This window comes from Nerophis lumbriciformis, linkage group LG04, assembly GCF_033978685.3.
Source record: "Nerophis lumbriciformis linkage group LG04, RoL_Nlum_v2.1, whole genome shotgun sequence".
Taxonomy (NCBI): domain Eukaryota; kingdom Metazoa; phylum Chordata; class Actinopteri; order Syngnathiformes; family Syngnathidae; genus Nerophis; species Nerophis lumbriciformis.
Genome location: NC_084551.2, coordinates 21,565,957 through 21,584,188, shown reverse-complemented (window position 1 = coordinate 21,584,188; position 18,232 = coordinate 21,565,957). Strand labels below are relative to the sequence as shown.

Here is an 18,232-nt window from a genome sequence, read left to right as displayed (position 1 = left end):
ATCTGGCCCTCTCCTACCTCTCTGACCTCCTGACCCCTCACATTGCTGTTAGAAACCTTTGTTCCCCCAACAATCACCAGCTGTCTCCTCCTCACAGGACCCAACACCAAACCCGGGGGACCGTGCCTTTTCCGTCGCGGCCGCCGTCCTCTTTTAACTCTCTCCCCCTTTCCATCCTCTCATGTCATAATCCCACAATGTTCAAAGGACTATTAAAAACCCCACCTTTTTAAAACTGGAGAAACCATCTTATAACACAATGTTCTTTTTCTTTGGAACATCAAAAAACATTGATACACAATACATTTAAAGGTGTTGTCTTATTTACCAAACTAAAATAAATAGATAGCGAATGTGTGTCAGTGTCCGCCCTGAGATGGGTAGGTCGTGAGTTCAAACCCCGGCCGAGTCATACCAAAGACTATAAAAATTATCTCCCTGCTTGGCACTCAGCGTCACATTCACAAACTAGGGCCAATTTGAAGAGCTACATTTTGGTTGTCTGCTAGTGATTGGTGCAGTAGTTGCCAGCTGTGGATCAGAGCACTATAGTTGCCAGCTAAGTGTTACTATTTGAATAGTGTTAATATTGCACAATACTTTAGGGCTAGTGTAATATAAAATACTATCATAATTTCATACAAGATATATAAGTGGGAGTTCACGCTCCTTCACTCCATCATGTTGGGGGGCCTGGAAAACGTTGAAGACCCCTGCTCTAAATCAGAAATCTGGGTTGTGTTAAAGCTTTTACTTTGAAAACCAAGACACAAAGCCGGAAATCGGAACTACAATGACGTCATCACTGTAAAGTTTTCCACCTTTCGGCGGGTGATTTGGGAGACTTAAAAGAACGTAAACTAGTCGTAGGCATTGTAGCTTTACCAATACTACAGATACAAGTCTCAGTTCTTTAGACTTTGTATGTAGCATTAAACGTTCAAATATGTTAAAAGGGCGCGTTACTACGCTATGCTAACGCGCTGCTAGCTTAATAGAGTGTGACGTCGCTAGCATGTCGCTCAGCCTGAGCGCCGTCCATGGCACACTGGTCAGCCTCAAGTCCTGTCAGGCCGATCTCTCGACTGGGATGGACATCGTCACGTCAGTGGCCATGGACCTGACAGAGGACCAGGGTAACTAGCGCTTTGTTGCCCCCACTCTTGACTGTTCAACACGGAAAATACTGCTAATTTATGAGTCAAACACAGTCGTACCTCAGCTTACGAGTTTGATTGGTTCTGTGACAGAGCTCTTAACTCAAAACACTTGTATCTCAAACCAACATCTCCCATTGAAATGAATTAAAATCAAGTTAAACCCGCCAAAACAGCAACATGTTAGAATGCAACATGCTTTTCACACAGAAAAGCAAACGTTCAAATATAAATGTTGTATAATAAAGAAAGCATTAGATTGTAGTACTAAAAAATACAGTAGTTTTATTAAGTAATGTAATACAAATGTACATCATTTTGGAGAGTAGACTTCTATGGTATCTTCTTCAAGCAGCTTTCCCATTAAACACACCCATCGGCAGCTTTTCCACATTTTTATGGATAAATGTCCACCGTTTAGATATTTTGGGCTGGCGTTAGTCATACTGCTTCAGACATAACAGTGATAGGCTAGAATGTCTTCACCTAGTTGATGACATGCTCCGTCATGTTTTTGATTATTTCTTTTTTTTTAATTCAAAGAATATCAACTTCTTCTCAGCACTGTCCTTCACACTCATTTTCTTCCTTGTCATTGTTGGAAAACAAGGTTACGTCCATTTCTAGCTATTGGCTAATTATAGCGAGTAAGACCAGATGTTTTGGTCAAATCTTGTGTGGTTCACTATGGCATTTGTAACTAACATTTTTGCTTTGTAAAAATTGGCCGAGAGACAGCACTTGTCCCAAAACACATTATTAAGTTGAGGTACATGTTACATGAGATTTTTCAAAATTTCAGTCTGTAATGCAAAATATCTTACTTTTAGTTGAATGGTTATTATTTGTCTGTAGCACCACATTAAAAGCTGACATTTTGGTTATTTGGTACTGAAGAGGGACACAATTACAAATGCTGTGATACACTCAAATTACTGACATTCACAAAAGAGAACTGAAATTGATTCTATTTATTACACTGAAATACAAGACGTGTTCAACCCAGTGCTAATATGTTGGTAGACAATTAGATCAAGGGCTGCAGCTATCAACTGTTCTATGGGTTATACTTGTATAGCGCTTTTCTACCTTCAAGGTACTCAAAGCGCTTTGACAGTATTTCCACATTCACCCATTCACACACACACATTCACACACTGATGGCGGGAGCTGCCATGCAAGGCGCTAACCAGCAGCCATCAGGAGCAAGGGGTGAAGTGTCTTGCCCAAGGACACAATGGACGTGACTAGGATCGTAGAAGGTGGGGATTGAACCCCAGTAACCAGCAACCCTCCGATTGCTGGCACGGCCACTCTACCAACTTCGCCACGCCGTCCCCAACAACCAAAATTTAGCTCTTCAAATTGGCCCTAGTGTATGAATGTAACGCTGAGTGCCAAGCAGGGAGATAACTTTTATCACTCATCACAGTAAACCAACCAACCATCATAGATTTTTCCCATATATGTTGTCCCCTGCATTTGGAGTTGCACTAGCATGCAGCTTAGCTAACCACTACATTGGGTCTAAAAATAGCTAATCTACGGAAATCGCTACATGTTTGAAAAGTAGTACCAAGCTGCTGGGACATTTGCTACGTAGCTTCGATTTTTAAGTTAATAATTTTTAATGGAAAACTGTACTTTTACCACTGCAGCCGTAAACCGGAACGGATGATCAAAAACCGTACCCATTACTGGAAAACCGTAGTTCATGCCAGGTATGGCAAAGAAACGGATCAAGATTACAGGTAACACACATTGTAGGTCGAAAAAAAGAAGAAAAACAGAAAATATGTTTTTATGTTTTTACAGAGATAAAAAAAAGACAAGATTTCCGACTATAGACGGAAAACTCACATGCCTGAATAGAGCGCACATAAGAGCTGTGCACCTATTGGTTATGCAGCCCGAAATGCGGGTAATGTAGCCTGTGATAGTGTGGCTGGAAGAGCAGAGTGCCGAGAATTAGCTAAAACAGAACTGATATGTATTTCACAATGGCACTAAATCAATACAACACCTAACCAAAAAGCATCCTGCAAAATTACGACCGGCAAACAAGCATAAGGACGGATCTTTATTCTCATTGCACAAGTACAACAACATTTTAAATAAATAGAACAATGTTGATTGGCAACACTAAATTGGCCCTACTGTGTGAATGTGAGTGTGAATGTTGTCTGTCTATCTGTGTTGGCCCTGTGATGAGGTGGCGACTTGTCCAGGGTGTACACCGCCTTCCGCCCGATTGTAGCTGAGATAGGCTCCAGCGCCCCCCGCGACCCCAAAGGGAATAAGCGGTAGAAAATGGATGGATGGATGATTGGCAACACTAAATTGGCCCTACTGTGTGAATGTGAGTGAGAATGTTGTCTGTCTATCTGTGTTGGCCCTGTGATGAGGTGGCGACTTGTCCAGGGTGTACCCCGCCTTCCGCCCGTGTGCAGCTGAGATAGGCTCCAGCACCCCCCGCGATCCCGAAAGGGACAAGCGATAGAAAATGGATGGATGGATTAGAGACAGGCCAATCAGAGGCAAGATAGGGCGGGTCATGGAACCAGGAAAGGAAATCACAACAGACACGCACATCCCAAATGACGACGAGAGAGTCGCAGAAGAGAAGAGGGAATATTCAAGTGGGCGATTTATACATTAAAAAAAACTAGTGGAAGATGGCAAAGGGAAACCCACAATACGTCTACTTGGCCACATTTGGACAAATGTATGTGTCTGGACAAAACAATGCCCAAAACATTCATTTTAGTTGTTTACCATGTAAGCCCAAATCAAAACTGCTCTCGACATGGAAGACGTGGAATACACATTTAAGAACACACATGATTGACTGTGGTGTTCTTAGTGTCATAGTGTGTGTAGTTAGTATGCTCCAATAGCAGCAGAAGTGAACTTTTTGGAGAGCTGTATTATTTTCAGTTTTGTGCCCAAGGGACTGATTTTATTTAACACTATATTATTATTTATACACCTATAGGGATCACAGAGACAGGTTGTTTTTGTGTTACTGTATATATTTGTTTTTCTGAAAAATCCCACTTAATATACTTTGGGTAACAACAGTCAATATATATATTTTTTTAGGGGGGTAACAGTCAATATTGATTGATTTATTTTATTTTATTTTTTTCTTATAAAATAAAAGTGAGCTTTTGTTAAACCAAATATTGTGTTTTTTTCCATATACAACAACCCATCTGGATTCGATAAGAGAATCGATAAGGAATCGGTTCGATAAGAGGATTCGATAATGGGCTCAAACTCAATAATTTCTTATCAAACATCATCCCTACTAGTAAGGTTGTAAATACTGTAGAGTAGGCTAATCCATGTGGTTATGAACACAAGTTGTAATTACTGTAATGACTAAATAACAGTGACTGAAACAGACATAGTGATTCATTTGGATGAATGGGGTATGTATTTATGTCAACTCTGTTGATAATTTTTCAATTCTTTAAACACAAACAGCTTTGTTTGATAATTTTTGCATGTTCAATTGCTGAAAAAACAGGAGCTTCAGGGGGGGTGGGCCCCCTTGTACCCCCACCACTGGACCTGCAGCCCCAAACCCCCCGGCTTATTTTCAGTCTTTTTCATTAAGTTCAAATCACATGCCTGTCTATTGGAGCAGTCTTGCGCAAACAATGTCCGCCTATTCTACTCATTAAACGAATCATCGAAGCAACAAAATACACAACGCTTTTTTCTGATCTAATTAATCGATGAATCACCGCAGCCCTAATTAAATCTGCTTTAACATTATTAATAACATTATTAGCAGCTTTTATAACAAATGTGCCTTGACTTTTGCTTTAAATAACGTGACGATTGTGTGCATTGCTGTGTTGTATGCACAGATGAAGGGAGGAACCCCGGCATTGACGAGATGAAGGAGCTCCTGTTGGAATGTGCCAAGCTGGATCGAGAGATTGACTGCTTTGTTGACATTGTGCAACAATCCACAGCGGATGTGAGCCACCTGGACAGATGAGACATAATCATGTTAATGATTACATTAGAGAAGTGGTTTCGATGAAGAGATGTACTTGAAAGTTCTCAATCAGAGTGAAACAATGACATGGACTCTTCTTGTTTACTAAAATGCCTTCTGTCTTTAAAAAAAAAAATCTAGATTACTGCACAGCAACCAGAAACTATGTTTGGTCTCTCCTCCAAAGTGAAGGAACGCTTTAGTGAGAGAAAAGCCAGGCTGTCTGAGAGAGATCTGCAGAATCACAGAAAAGTGGTGGCTTTTAAGGACAGCATCAATAGCTGTTTCGACCAAGGTACAAACATGCTTGTTAAAATTAACACATAATGGTTGAAAGTGTTCAGGGTAATGATAACAACCATCTTGTTTGCTTTGATATAAATATGTATACCCTACAAATTTGTTTTTTTGGTAATGGTCCCTGTTACATCCCTTTTTAAAAGGCATTTACTCTGTTATAGAGACTGGGGGAGAAAAACAACACCCTTCTAATACCCTATCAATGTTTTCTATTTGGTCATTATTTCTAGCCATGTTGGTTGAATCTGTGCAGTGCTTTTCTCGCCTTCTAGTATTCTGGGAACAGGTTGGTTTTTGAGACATGTATTGTGAGTTTTTATTTGTTTTCTCTATGATCCTGCACAAAATATGTCACTAAATCTCGAAAGTCTGGGTCAATTTATATTTTTGGTGACTTTTAATGTTTAGAACTCACAACTTTTTACCTACTGTAAGAGGGACTGGTCCAAAGTCATGTCCGTCTCCTGTTTTCCTTGGCAAAGTATGAAAGTTACTTAATCAGTTATCTGTGTGTTATGTTTTTTGTAGATATCCAAGAACCAGAAAACATGGAGGAGCTTGATGAGGATATTGCTGTAACACAGACCCAAGCAAACTTTACCTGCCCTCTCACCCAGGTACACACCTCCAGCTGCTTGCTGCAGTTTATTTTGGTATCAACAAGCTGCTGAAAAAAACATTAGTTTTTTCCCCCGTGCATTAAACTTCTGACAGGAAGAGTAGGCTTTGTCCATGTATTCTTTGGCAAAGATCACTTCTTTTTTATATCTTGTCTTAACTAAAGATATTCTGCAGAATGTATCTAAATTACTGATGTTCTGAACAGGGTTTTATGTTGCCGATTCAGATACCGATCAACCATAATCATCAGTTGATACCAATACCAATCCCATGTATTAACTATTTCTTTTAAGTAATTTATGGTGATTTCTTTGGACTATTTAACATTATCAACAGAATCTTTTAATGTGTTCCTTTTCCCCATTATTTTTAATTACATACAATTTTTTGCGCAAAACAAAGTCAAGAGTACAATATAACTAAACAAAAGCAATAACTACTATCTACTATTTTAAATAATTTACTTTTTCCCTCCATCTTCCTGTTTCCAGGGAAGTATTCCCTAAGTTTGTAAAAATGTACAAAACCAACCAAAAAAAAAAAGGAATTTTGAGAAAATAAAAATATCGATCTAATCCCTCTAGTTTCGATCATATCCTGATACTACCCTTGGTATCAACACCATCAATTTATGGATTGTTTCACCCTTCTCTTATGGGTCTTATTTTCAGCTATAACGCAGTTACATCGAGACTTCTTTAAGCTGACTAAGCACTTACTTCTTGGTGTTGTTTCAAGATAGTTTAGCAATTAGCATGCCTGTTCCTGGCTTGCTCTCTGTGTGTTACATGTTTAGCCTCGTCCTCCAGTGATAATGTTACTTAAGATACTAAGAATTGCAGTTTAATTGCTGTAATGGAGGTAATTATTATTAACTTAGTAAAGCGGCTTCACATAATTGGCTGCTAGATGCTTGTCAGTTGGGGAACTCAGAATAAATATGTGTCAGCCATTTGGGATCGGCCTCTGTAATCTGCAAATAATCGGCAATAACTTACTTTTTCAGGAAATTCTGCCAATACTGATTGGAGGCCGATCGTTTGGCACATCCTTAACTTAAATATACACTGACAATAATAGTTGCCAGAACCTTATACAGGTGCGTCTCAATAAATTACAATATGGTGCAAAATGAATTTGACTTAAAGGGTTAAAATAGGACAAAGACACCAGTTTAAGGGTTCAGGAAGTGTTTGAAGTTAATTTTTAGATTACAACGTAAACAGTTAACAATATTTTTTATATTTTTAAAAATATTTTCAGTTTTTTTAAATTACCTCTAAACTAAATCATCAAAATGTTTAAGAAATACATTCTTAAAATATTTCTGTGTAATGAAGCTATAGAATAGTTTAAACTTTTTCAATTGAACTACTGAAAATGAAGTGCTGAGCAGCACGGTGGAACAGGGGTTAGTTTGTGTGCCTCACAAACTAATGCATCTTCTCCCCGTGACTGCGTGGGTTCTCTCCGGGAACTCCGGCTTCCTCCCACCTCCAAAAACATGCATCTGGGGACAGGTTGATTAGCAACACTAAATTGGCCCTAGTGTGTGAATGTTGTCTGTATATCTGTGTTGGCCCTGCGATGAGGTGGCGACTTGTCCAGGGTTTACCCTGCCTTCCACCCGAATGCAGCTGACGTAGGTTCCAGCACTCCACGGGACCCTGAAAGAGACAAGCGATAGAAAATGGATGGAAAATTAAGTACTGTTCAGTCAAAAGTGCATATAAATATAATTTGAAAATATATTTAAAAAAAATCGTATTCCATTGTGCAAGTGTCTACTTATGATGAAATGAAATGAATGATATTTACACCAGTCTGGGTGGCACTTGGAACAAGGTGGGTGAAGTGTTGTGCCCAAGGACACATCGGCAGGGACTAGGATGACATAAACTGGAAATTGAACCAGAAATCCTCACGTTTCTGGACGGCCACTCTACCAGCTGAGCTACTCGGTTATTGGGAAGTGATTAATATGATAATATGTATTTATTTGTGTTGCAGGAGCACATGATCAACCCGGTGAAGAATAAGATTTGCAACCACCACTATGAAGAAACTGCCATCAGGAGCCTCATTGAAACAAGAAAAAAAAATAAGAAGAGATGTTTGTAAGACACATTTCCCAAAATGAAAAAAAACTAAACAAAAGTTAATTTTGCATTGTGTATTATGGTATTGCATATTCACAAGTTAGCTACTAGCTGCTGCTGTGACTCTGACCACTCCTCTCTGTGCCCCTCAGCTGCCCTGTAGTGGGCTGTGGAAACATGGAGGTGACTCTGTCAGACCTGGTACCTGACCACACCCTGAAGAGACAGATCCAGAAGGAGCAGAGGCAGGGTGACCGCACATAGGACTCAGCCCTTTCATCCAAAACACTCATCTTAAAACAGCAAGCCTTTATCTCTTGTTATTGTTCTTCAGAAAATGCACCCACGTTGAGCAATATTTGTTTGTGTTGGGTTGTAATATTGCTTTTTTCCCCTTTTTGATTTGTCTGTAAGAAAATGTTTTGTATTTCGCCACAACTATTTGGTGTTCTTCACTCTTTCTGAATTATAATTAAAACTATTGTTTTTAGGATACTTTTGATATTTGAAAATGGACGTTAAACTTGCAAATGTTTTAATGCTGTCAGGTAACTGACTGCACCACTAGAGGGCGACATCTGCATGATGACAGCAATGGCGTAGTGGCACATTTCTTTTGATTCTTGAAGAGTGGCAGAAGAAGACAGAAATGAGGCTAATAGGACACTTGTGAACATTGACCGCAGAGTGGTGAGTGGCTATGAAAGAAAAGGCCCAACATATTTCTATTTAATTGTATGAAGGCTGGTATAAGAATGTGATTATTTGCCCTATTTACAAAACAATGTTACATTGTGCACACACATGCATTATACAGTATGTGGTCAGATTCCTCCCAGCCTCATTAAGGTCTATGTGCCAAAGAGTAACAAACAAAGGCTATGTTGAGATACAACTTAGGCGCAGCTAATCTTTTAATATTCTTACATGAGGCATTTTAAGGGTCTTTTCTTGTGCTTTGCACAGCACTAGGAGTATTTCACTTAAGATTTGATGTTGCTGATTCATTCATTTCTCTGAACTTTATCTGAATTTAATCTTATTTGTACAGACAGGATGTTCTCGCGCTGTACAGACAAAAATATTTTATTTTCTCGCAGAATCTTAGTCTGACCAAGACATGTTAGGAAACTATCCTAACTTTGACATTTTCCATCAATCCATTTTCTACTGCATCAAACAGGCTAAATCCAATGTAGGTCAGGATAAAAGCTTTTTTTTTTTTAAAGTTACCCTTTTAACCTTTTGATGTTGCTATATGCTTTATTTTTTAATCTCATTTAAATTGTATGTTGTTTTGTCTTCTCCCTCTGTAACACTTTGAAATTCTAGACATAAAAAGTGTGTTATAGATCAAATGTTTGAGCTAAAACAAAGCCCACTTTTCTGCTTTGTGTTACAGTTGATAAAGGAAAGCATTATATGACATATTGTAATACTCAATATTTGTATAAACATTTGCCTCCATCATTGGATTTTGATAGATTTAGGAGAATTATGACAACTTTTTCCTCCAAGTACAACCATAAAAACCAACATTAAAGCACAGTAGCGTGGTAGGCCTAAATATTCATTATAAACAAGGCAGACGTTTTATTGAACAAATAGATTTAATATTTTGGCCACTGTAACATTACATACCGTTGAACAGTAACACTGTGTTTAAACATTAAATTAAGTGATTCTTTGGCATGTCTATCTGTGTTGGCCCTGCGATGAGGTGGCGACTTGTCCAGGGTGTACCCCGCTTTCCGCCCGAATGCAGCTGGGATAGGCTCCAGCACCCACCGCGACCCCAAAAGGGACAAGCGGTAGAAAATGGATGGATTCTTTGGCGTACCACTAGTAGTACATGTACAACAGCTTTTCTGTCCATTATTGTCTTGCGAAGAAACTTCTGCATGTCTTTTGCACCCATTCTGTTCATAAAATCCTTTAAAAAATGGCTACTAAGTGTTGTTAAATGCGTTGGGTGTAGCAACGATATGAAAATACAATTTTTGATATACACCACTTTTAGTGTGAACACATTCCCACCATCCATTTTCTACCGCTTGTCCCTCTAGGTGTTGCAGGGTGGTGCTGGAGCCTATCCCAGTGGGGTACACCCTTGACAAGTTGCCACCTCATGGCAGGGCCAACACAGACAACATTCACACACTAGGGCCAATTTAGTGTTGCCAATCAACCTACCCCCAGGTGCATGTCTTTGTATGTGGGAGGAAGCCGGAGTACCCGGAGGGAACCCTGCCTTGTGGTTAAGAGTGTCTGCCCTGAGATCGGTAGGTTGTGAGTTCAAACCCTGATTGAGTCATAACAAAGACTATACAAATGGGACCCATTACCTCCCTGCTTGGCACTCAGCATCAAGGGTTGGAATTGGGGGTTAAATCACCAAATGATTCACAAGCGTGACCACCGCTGCTGCTCACTGCTCCCCTCACCTCCCAGGGGGTGAACATGGGGATGGGTCAAATGCAGAGGATAATTTTACTGCAACTATCATTAGTACTTTAACTTAACATGCAAACTCCACACAGAAAGATTGAACCTAGGACTTCGTGTTGTGAGGCGCACACACTAACCCCTGTTCTACCGTGTTGCCCCATTCCCACAAGTTTAATCACAAACAGAGAGCATGATGGTCTTTATAAAAGTCCCTTTTGTTGAATTATTGTATCTAACCAGACAATTTCATGGTAGCCAGTCATGCAAATGGGGCAACAAAAAAAAGGGTGCACTGTGCCTTTAAAAGATGACACCTCCCAGTAGTGGCTCAGTTTGCTTTAAACCAACAGTGTGGCTGCTAAGCACACACACTGTTGTGTAGTGCAGTGCAAACACTACACAACACAAACAGGAAGAGAGCAGAGCACACACACACGCAAAAGTACCAATATTTTGTATTGACTTATTGTTTTTGGAGCAGGTGAGTCAGTAGTTCATGTCATGTGACGTCACTCAGACAAGTTCGCTTTATTGCTGATGTTTACCGCAAACTGAGCCAACAGGTGTGTCGAGTCTCACCTGTTGCAACTGTGTGTGTCCTGCTGTAGGAACATGGATCATCGGCACCACTTTGCACCGAGTTGACCGCTTCCCAGCGTGGTGGAGAGAGCAGGTGGATCCTGCTCGCCGTCTCACCTTTATGGGGAACCAGGTGGAGAAACTAACGCACTTGAATTACGTGGAAGTGCCGACGTCGGATCCCAACGGCTTCGACCCGGACGAAGAGGGACCGCGCATCGGCGTCTCCTACATCTTCTCCAATGACGCGGACGACGACGACGACGAGCATTCGGACGCTTTCCCACCCGAGCACCAGCCGGCGAAGCACGACGAGAAGCCGTTCGACCCCCAGGACGAGCTGGGGTGCTCGGTGCTCTTCCGGGAGGAGAGCGTGTTCGACAGGAGCGGCGGCGCCGCCACGCACACCGCGGAGAGTCTGTTGAACAAGTGCAAGCCGGGGGATCTGCTGGAGTTTGTGGCCACCGGGCAGTACCCACACTGGGCCGTGTACGTGGGGGACTTCCAGGTGGTCCACCTGCATCGCGCCGAGATCAAAAACAGCTTCCTCACCGACGTGAGTCAGGGCAAGAAGGGCCGCGTCGTCAACAGCATGTACCGCTACCGCGCGCTCACGCCGGAGTTGATCGTGCGCAACGCCGTGGACCACGTGGGCTCCAGGGACCGGGAACTGTACTGGAGGAACTCCGAGTGCTTCGCCGCCTGGTGCCGCTTTGGGAAGCGCGAGTTTAAGATCGGCGGGGAGATTAGGATCGGAAAGCAGCCATACAAATTGAGATTACACTTTTCCGAGAAGGAGGAGCACGTGTTGGAGTTCCAGAGCCTGGAGGACGTGATCATGGAGCGGAGGAGGAACGAGCAGATAGGGAAGGATGCTGTGATGCAGGAACTGGCCAATCACCTGAACGCAACACAGGACTTTAAAGAGTCTTATGGCACCTGATGCTCGTCATAGTGCTCTGTGCCATACATTTGACACTACTTTCTAACAGCAATATACACTCCTGTTATTTTCCTACCAATCAGCAGCTTTAATGCGTTTAAACATCTGCTTAGCTGGCAGCAGGATGGAACAGGGGTTAGTGCGTGTGCCTCACAATATGAAGGTCCTCAGTTCAATCCCGGGCTCGGGATCTTTCTGTGTGGAGTTTGCATGTTCTCCCCGTGACTGCATGGGTTCCCTACTGCTTCCTCCCACCTCCAAAGACATGCACCTGGGGATAAGTTGATTAACAACACTAAATTGGCCCTAGTGTGTGAATGTTGTCTGCGATGAGGTGGTGACTTATCCAGGGTGTACCCTGTCTACCGCTCGAGATGGGCTCCAGCCACCCCGAAAGGGACAAGCAGTAGGAAATGGATGGATCTGCTTGGCTTCATGTCTAATGTCTAACGTACACAGGAATAAAAGCACCTGAAAGGAGATAATAGCCAAAATTTAAAAATAACCCTGCATAGTTATATTGTTCGTCAATGTCTGCATATATAAATGAAATCAACTCGGGCTGTCAACCGTAATAAATAACTCATGTGATTAATCACTAAAAATGATCGCATCAATTATGAACATACCGAGATTAATCATGCAAATTATTTTGACCAGACAAGCTCTTTTACTTTAGGTTGATAGGCAACACTAAATCGGCCCTGGTTTGTGAATGTTGTCTATCTGTGTTGGCCCTGCGACTTGTCCAGAGTGTACACTGCCTTCCGCCCGATTGCAGCTGAGATAGGCTCCAGCACCCCCCGCCACCCTGAACGGGACAAGCGGTAGAAAATGGATGGATGGAAGTTCTTTTACCTTCACTGCTACACGTGCAGTGTTAAGATCGATGCATACAAACATGAGTAAGGACACTCCGACTGTTGTTCTCACTGGCAAATTTCACTTCAAAATACAGCCTAACTCAGGGGTGTCAAACTCATTTTAGAATCAGGGGCCACATTGAGAAAAATCTTACTCCCAAGTGGGCCGGACTGGTAAAATCACGGCACGATAACTTAAAAGTAAAGAAAACTTCAGATTGTTTTCTTTTTTTTAAAAATAGAACAAGCACATTCTGAAATTGTACAAATCATAATGTTGTTGGGTTTTTTTTTACACTTACATGTTGTGGCTAATAATGTTCTATCTTTATTTGTCGTTATTTATATTTTCTGAATAAATTATGTAATAATGTTCATCAGTCAACTCATTAATGTTAATTTTCAATCTATCAAGTTAAAAAAATGATATCAAAATCAAATTACAGTATATTATTTATGTAGTTTCATCATTTTTCTCGACTGATGTACTAACATGTGGTTTATTTTGTACATATGTACGAAGATACAAAGAATTGCTATTGTGACATCCAGTGGACACATTTAGAACAGCAGTTTTTTTTGTTCAAAAATTTCCGGTTAATTTTTATATTTAGCAAACTCTTCCCACGGGCCGGATAAAACCTGTTCCATACGTTTGACACCCCTGGCCTAACTGGATTTTAGATTAAACTTACCAAGTTTTGTGCAAATACATGACATGCATTCAGTAAAACGTGTGTACACGCTTCTGGATGACAAAGTTGCATTTGTCTCTAAATATTAGGGTATTTTTTTTAAAGCATTTTTAAATTATGCACGCACAATCACCTGTGATTAATCTAAATTCCAAAATGTTATTACTCCAATAAAAATTTTTAAAAATAATTCGACAGCCCCAAAAACATTTAAAAAGTATGTTTAGCTATATAGTTTAATGTCAACTGTAAATACATTTTCTTAGTTAAACGGAAAACATTAAGTCGACATGAAAAGTCTCATTTTAATTTCAACCCTTACAAAGATCTGACTGACTTCATTTGAATTACTCGCTTTTTGTTAATAGTCTGTACCAAAAGGTCTTAAAACCGAATTATACGAAAACTGAAGACATGTATTTGCCCCAAAACCATTTCAGTCATATACAGTACAGGCCAAAAGTTTGGACACACCTTCTCCTCATTCAATGCATATTCTTTATTTTCATGACATTTTACATTGTAGATTGTCACTGAAGGCATCAAAACTATGAATGAACACGTGGAGTTATGTACTTAACAAAAAAAGGTGAAATAACTGAAAACATGTTTTATATTCTAGTTTCTTCAAAATAGCCACCCTTTGCTCTGATTACTTTTTTGCAAACTCTTGGCATTCTCTCTAACTCCACGTGTTCATTCATAGTTTTGATGCCTTCAGTGACAATCTACAATGTAAATAGATAGATAGATGGATAGTACTTTATTGATAGTCATGAAAATAAAGAAAACGCATTGAAATGAGAAGGTGTGTCCAAACCTTTGGTCTGTACTGCGTATATACTGTATATAGAAAATAAAAATATAACACAAATCACATTTTTAGAGAGTATAATTCCAGTTTACATCTAGAATGCCAATGATGATTGAAATATATAAATGAAAATTGAACATTTGTTTGCAAAGACGACAATGAGAGGGAGGATGGGAAGTCACTTTGCTATACAAGTTCTTCAATGGTCACGATTGTGTTTCTCACCTTCTTTATCAAAGTGCTGTGACTTGCAACTTTTATTTTTTGGCCCCATGGGGGCTTATTTAGCATTTACAGTTCATTTTTAAAGCACTGAGTCCCCAATGTGTGGGAGTCTTTGTTGAGCACTGGGGCAAATAGCAGTTTGTCACGCTCTATATGATTGGCTTTACCATAAGGGTCAACATTTTGTGTCAAATTTGATTCAAAAACCAAATATAAAGGACAAATGGGGCTTACACACACCATCATTACCTAGCCTTGTACTTTGCAGCCATAACTGCACTTTTCTGGAGTCATCTGTTTAATTTTTGAGGACAAAATATTAGTATGGAAATAAATAAATACATATATATTTGACTGATGTTTGTCTTATTTTTAGTACAAGCTAAATTATTTAGTCTTTTTTTTTTTGTGGCATTTTATTAACTTTTGTTCCACCTGCTCAGGACATTTTTGTCCCACCTGTACTGAAGGAAGATAAGTAATTTCTTTGAGTTGCCACAGGCTTGAAATGTTCTTCGCCCTTATTTGGCTTTCTTCCCTTCCCTTATAACTGCAGAGTTCATTTAGTCAAGTCATACACGCAGCTTTTATTTGACAATAGTCCTAAACAAGCAAAAAAAAACCTGTCACTTAGTCATCGTTGTTTTAAAACAATGGAAATGATGGATTGTAACTGAGCTGCCGGCAGAGAATGGCCACAAAAGAATTAGATCTACCTGGAAATGTTATGGTCTTAATGCAAAAACAACACCGTATTTCCTCTCTCCTTGCATATTTTCATGCCTGTTGTGTTTTTTTGTGCAGGTCATGTCCCAAAAGAGCTAAAAAGAGGAGCATGAATGAGAGCCGCTAACTAGCGGAAGAGCTGCTGGACACATTAGCATTTATTCAATTCTCTATGGTCTGTCACTGTGCTCAAATAGGAACTGTGCGTGATGCATATTTATGATAATATTTTGGTAACAGCAACAGAATGGGGACTGCACACCCTATTTAAACCGCTGTCTAAGGAATGGATGCAATTAAGAATATTAAGTGACCTTTTTCTCTAGTGTTTGCAGCACAATCACATGTCGCACACGTGAACAGTGGAGAGTAATAGAAATTTGAGAACAAGAACATGGAAATATTAACTCTGCATTAATGTTTCACTTTCATGTGGGGAAGAGGGTTGTTAGGGAAACAGAAGACTTAAGAGGAGAAGAGGAATTATATATGCCAGGGGTGTCAAACCAATTTTAGATCGGGGGCCACATGGAGAAAAATCTACTCCCAAGTGGGCCGGACTGGTAAAATCACGGCACGATAACTTAAAAATAAAGACAACTTCAGATTGTTTTCTTTGTTTGAAAATAGAACTAACACATTCTGAAAATGTACAAATCATAATGTTTTTTTTTTTTTACACTTGCATGTTGCGGTTAATAGTATTCTATCTTTATTTGTTATTTACACTTTCTGAATAAATTATGTTTATCAGTCAACTCATTGGTGTTAATTTTCAATCTATCAAGATAAAAAAATAATATCAAAATCAAATTACAGGATGTTATTTATGTAGTTGGCTCATTTTCCGCGACTGGTGCACTAACGTGGTATATTTTTATTTTACATATGTAGCATCATCTACAAAGATACAAATAATTGCTACTGTGACATCTTGTGGACACATTTAGAACTGCAGTTTCTTTCATTCAACGATTTTGGCTCATTTTTATACTTAGCAAACTCATCCTGCGGGCCTGATAAAACCTGTACGTTTGACACCCCTGATATATGCAGTCAAAGCTATGGTGGGTTGTTAACTTCTTTTTACACCTAAGTGACAACAAAGACGACGTGGTTCAACTTTGTCTTCTGTCGCTGAAATAGTTTGAAAAAAAACAACCTAATTTTGAAATTTAACAGAGGTTACCTTGCTTTGTGATTTGCCGCTTTGTGTATGTCCCGCCTCCCTGCGCTGTCATTGGCTGGCGATACAGCCACCCTTGTTGCTTCAATGCCATGAAAAAGGTGTCAGTCATGATCGTGTCACCACTGACTGGACACAATATCCCGACATGACGTCACGTAAAGCCTGGTAAGTAAATATTTACTACAATATATGATTGTGTGAATGCTGAGGAACAATAACCATTATTGGATGTCCACATTTTTCAGATTTTTTTTCTCATTTATAATAAATTTAAAAAAATTCAAAAATCCATACTTCGCACATTTCTCAACCGATTCAAACCATTTTATTTGTCCTAGACATTAAAACCTTTTCTTTTTTTTAAAGGTTTTACAAAATCCCGCATTTCTCAGGATTTTGCTTGATGCTAATAATGTTAATCAATTGTTATCATGCAAACTTTTTTTTTTTGGCAAATTTTTTATGTATACTAATCGGAGTCCAAATTTTTTATGTATACTAATCGGAGTCCAATATTTTGTTACGTGACCCATGCTAACATTAGCATGCTAGCTTTCTAGCTAATTTTGCAGTTATACACCTCAGAGACATTGTTAATTGACGCATGCTAGAGGTAGCATGCTGCCTTTTTTTAAAGCTAATTTTCACAGTTATGCACCTGTCCGTCGTATTTCTTACTACTTGACATTATCTGGCTATCGTGCTAAGTGTGAGCATTCGCACATACTGTATAGCATGGGTCCCCAAAGTACGGCCCACGGGCCAGATGCCGCCTGCCAGCGTCCAAAATACGGCCCACGGGAAGTCCCAAGTTTAAAAAAAAAAAAAAAAAAAAAAAAAAAAAAAAGTATATATATATATATATATATATATATATATATATATATATATATATATATATATATATATATATATATATATATATATATATTTTTTATTTATTTATTTTTTTATTTTTTATTTTATTTATTTTATTTTTTTTAAATCTGTCCTTTCAAATCCATTTTCTGCCGCTTGTATGCTCAATGTCTCCTGGCCACTCAGGCAAATCATTGTATCTAAAAATTGATTTTCCCATCGATAATGTGACATCATTGCGCTCGGAATATATATGTATATATGTGTGTGTGTGTATATATATATATATATATATATATATATATATATATATATATACACACACACACATATATACATATATGTATATATATACACACACACACACATATATACATATATATATGTATATATATACACACACATATATACATATATACGTGTATATGTATATATATATATATATATATATATATATATATATACATATATATGTATATATGTATATATATATATATATATATATATATATATATATATATATACATATATATGTATATATGTATATATATATATATATATATATATATATATATATATATATATATACACATACACATGTATATATATATACAGTATATATATATATATATATATATATATATATATATATATATATACACACACACACACCCACATCTTTCCTCTAATTCAAACCATTCCA

The 18,232-nt window shown here is 38.8% G+C and overlaps 2 protein-coding genes across 4 annotated transcripts; both read left to right on the top strand.

The window, feature by feature from the left end:
- Window positions 1-771: 771 nt before the first annotated feature.
- nsmce2 (NSE2 (MMS21) homolog, SMC5-SMC6 complex SUMO ligase) lies at window positions 772-8,680 on the top strand. Its single transcript, XM_061950694.1, has 6 exons — window positions 772-1,136; window positions 5,036-5,148; window positions 5,311-5,464; window positions 5,998-6,086; window positions 8,101-8,207; window positions 8,342-8,680. The coding sequence occupies exons 1-6, from the start codon at window positions 1,016-1,018 to the stop codon at window positions 8,451-8,453; spliced, it is 696 nt and encodes a 231-aa protein (XP_061806678.1). The 5' UTR covers window positions 772-1,015; the 3' UTR covers window positions 8,454-8,680.
- Window positions 8,681-8,735: 55 nt separating this feature from the next.
- Window positions 8,736-15,088, top strand: lratd2b (LRAT domain containing 2b). Of its 3 annotated transcripts, none has more exons than XM_061950683.1 (2): window positions 8,736-8,879; window positions 11,246-15,088. In XM_061950683.1, exon 2 carries the CDS (start codon window positions 11,338-11,340, stop codon window positions 12,157-12,159), a length of 822 nt encoding a protein of 273 aa, XP_061806667.1. In that variant the 5' UTR covers window positions 8,736-8,879; window positions 11,246-11,337; the 3' UTR covers window positions 12,160-15,088. The 3 variants fall into 3 exon arrangements, with proteins under 3 accessions (XP_061806667.1, XP_061806650.1, XP_061806658.1); XM_061950666.1 differs by lacking the exon at window positions 8,736-8,879 and adding an exon at window positions 10,366-10,471; XM_061950674.1 differs by lacking the exon at window positions 8,736-8,879 and adding an exon at window positions 10,818-11,118.
- The last annotated feature ends 3,144 nt before the right edge of the window (window positions 15,089-18,232 follow it).

Bases quoted from the DNA above. Each gene is read 5' to 3' on its own strand.
- nsmce2 (XM_061950694.1), top strand. From the start codon at position 1,016: ATGTCGCTCAGCCTGAGCGCCGTCCATGGCACACTGGTCAGCCTCAAG. The intron at 5,149-5,310 runs GTGAGCCACCTG...AAAAAAATCTAG, and splicing joins TGCAACAATCCACAGCGGAT to ATTACTGCACAGCAACCAGA. The intron at 8,208-8,341 runs GTAAGACACATT...TGTGCCCCTCAG, and splicing joins AAAAATAAGAAGAGATGTTT to CTGCCCTGTAGTGGGCTGTG.
- lratd2b (XM_061950666.1), top strand. From the start codon at position 10,393: ATGTCTTTGTATGTGGGAGGAAGCCGGAGTACCCGGAGGGAACCCTGC. The intron at 10,472-11,245 runs GTAGGTTGTGAG...GTCCTGCTGTAG, and splicing joins GAGTGTCTGCCCTGAGATCG to GAACATGGATCATCGGCACC.